General features: G+C 43.3%; 1 protein-coding gene across 1 annotated transcript; it reads right to left on the bottom strand.

Moving 5' to 3' along the window:
* Window positions 1–37: 37 nt before the first annotated feature.
* Window positions 38–878, bottom strand: LOC107579886 (caspase-7-like; the record flags this gene model as incomplete). Its single annotated transcript, XM_016265675.1, has 4 exons — window positions 38–168; window positions 272–395; window positions 484–662; window positions 744–878. Coding segments are annotated over 4 exons (569 nt in total), but the record flags the coding sequence as incomplete, so codon positions are not given.
* Window positions 879–882: the final 4 nt, after the last annotated feature.

Below are 882 nucleotides of genomic sequence, written 5' to 3' on the forward strand. Positions count from 1 at the left end.
AAATATATATTGTGTGTTGGAGTGGTCCAGACGCTACAAAGTGATTGGCCACACGATGGTTTACTCTTGTCAGAATCTGAATAATCTCTAGATGACAGTCCTTCAACATCTCGCAAAGTTCATGGATAAATACAGAGCCTTTTTCTGGATTTCTCCAAGAGTAGTACCCTGTTGAGAAATAAATGTGTTTTTAAATACACGAGTGCATGTGGAGAGAGTATAAAAATCAGTAAATCCGCCTATGCTGCAACTATGTCAGGGCAATGCAAACCTTTCACTGTGGAATAACAGCAGAGGAAATCTGCCCCGGGAACGTCAGATATCCCCAAAAATTCCCCTGGTGCTTCTACACTATCTGCCTCAACACCAGGGTCATATTCCAGCCCCCTGCAGGCCTGAATATGTAATCAAAACAACCACAAATAGTCAAACAATAGACAAAATGATATGAAATGCTCCATGCTTTTTGCAGGTGACAGCTACCTGTAGGAAGAAGAGTTTTGGCTTGTCCCGCAGACTAGGGCAGAGGTCAGAGGTCATGAGAGAGGTCAGAGTTTTGACAGGCATCCAGCGCTCATCCGATCCAAGGATTGTTCCTTCCTCTCCATGGCTCATCAGTACACACACAAAGCAGGAATTGTCTGTGTGGTTCTCCTTAGATACTGAGGCACAAACACCATGTTTATAAGTTCATACAGGCACAATAACACATCCAGAATACTGGAAATTACATCATACTGTACCTTTCCTCAGTGCATCAATAATTTCATTAGCTGACAGGTTCTTCTCCACCTGTACATGAAAACCCAGGGACTTGAACGTGTTCGACAGGAAGTTTTCATCTACTGAACAGCCCTTTCTACACAAATGTGGTGAGCCTGG

The sequence above is a fragment of the Sinocyclocheilus grahami genome, unplaced genomic scaffold (assembly GCF_001515645.1).
Source record: "Sinocyclocheilus grahami isolate Dianchi unplaced genomic scaffold, SAMN03320097.WGS_v1.1 scaffold21203.1, whole genome shotgun sequence".
Classification (NCBI taxonomy): Eukaryota; Metazoa; Chordata; class Actinopteri; order Cypriniformes; family Cyprinidae; genus Sinocyclocheilus; species Sinocyclocheilus grahami.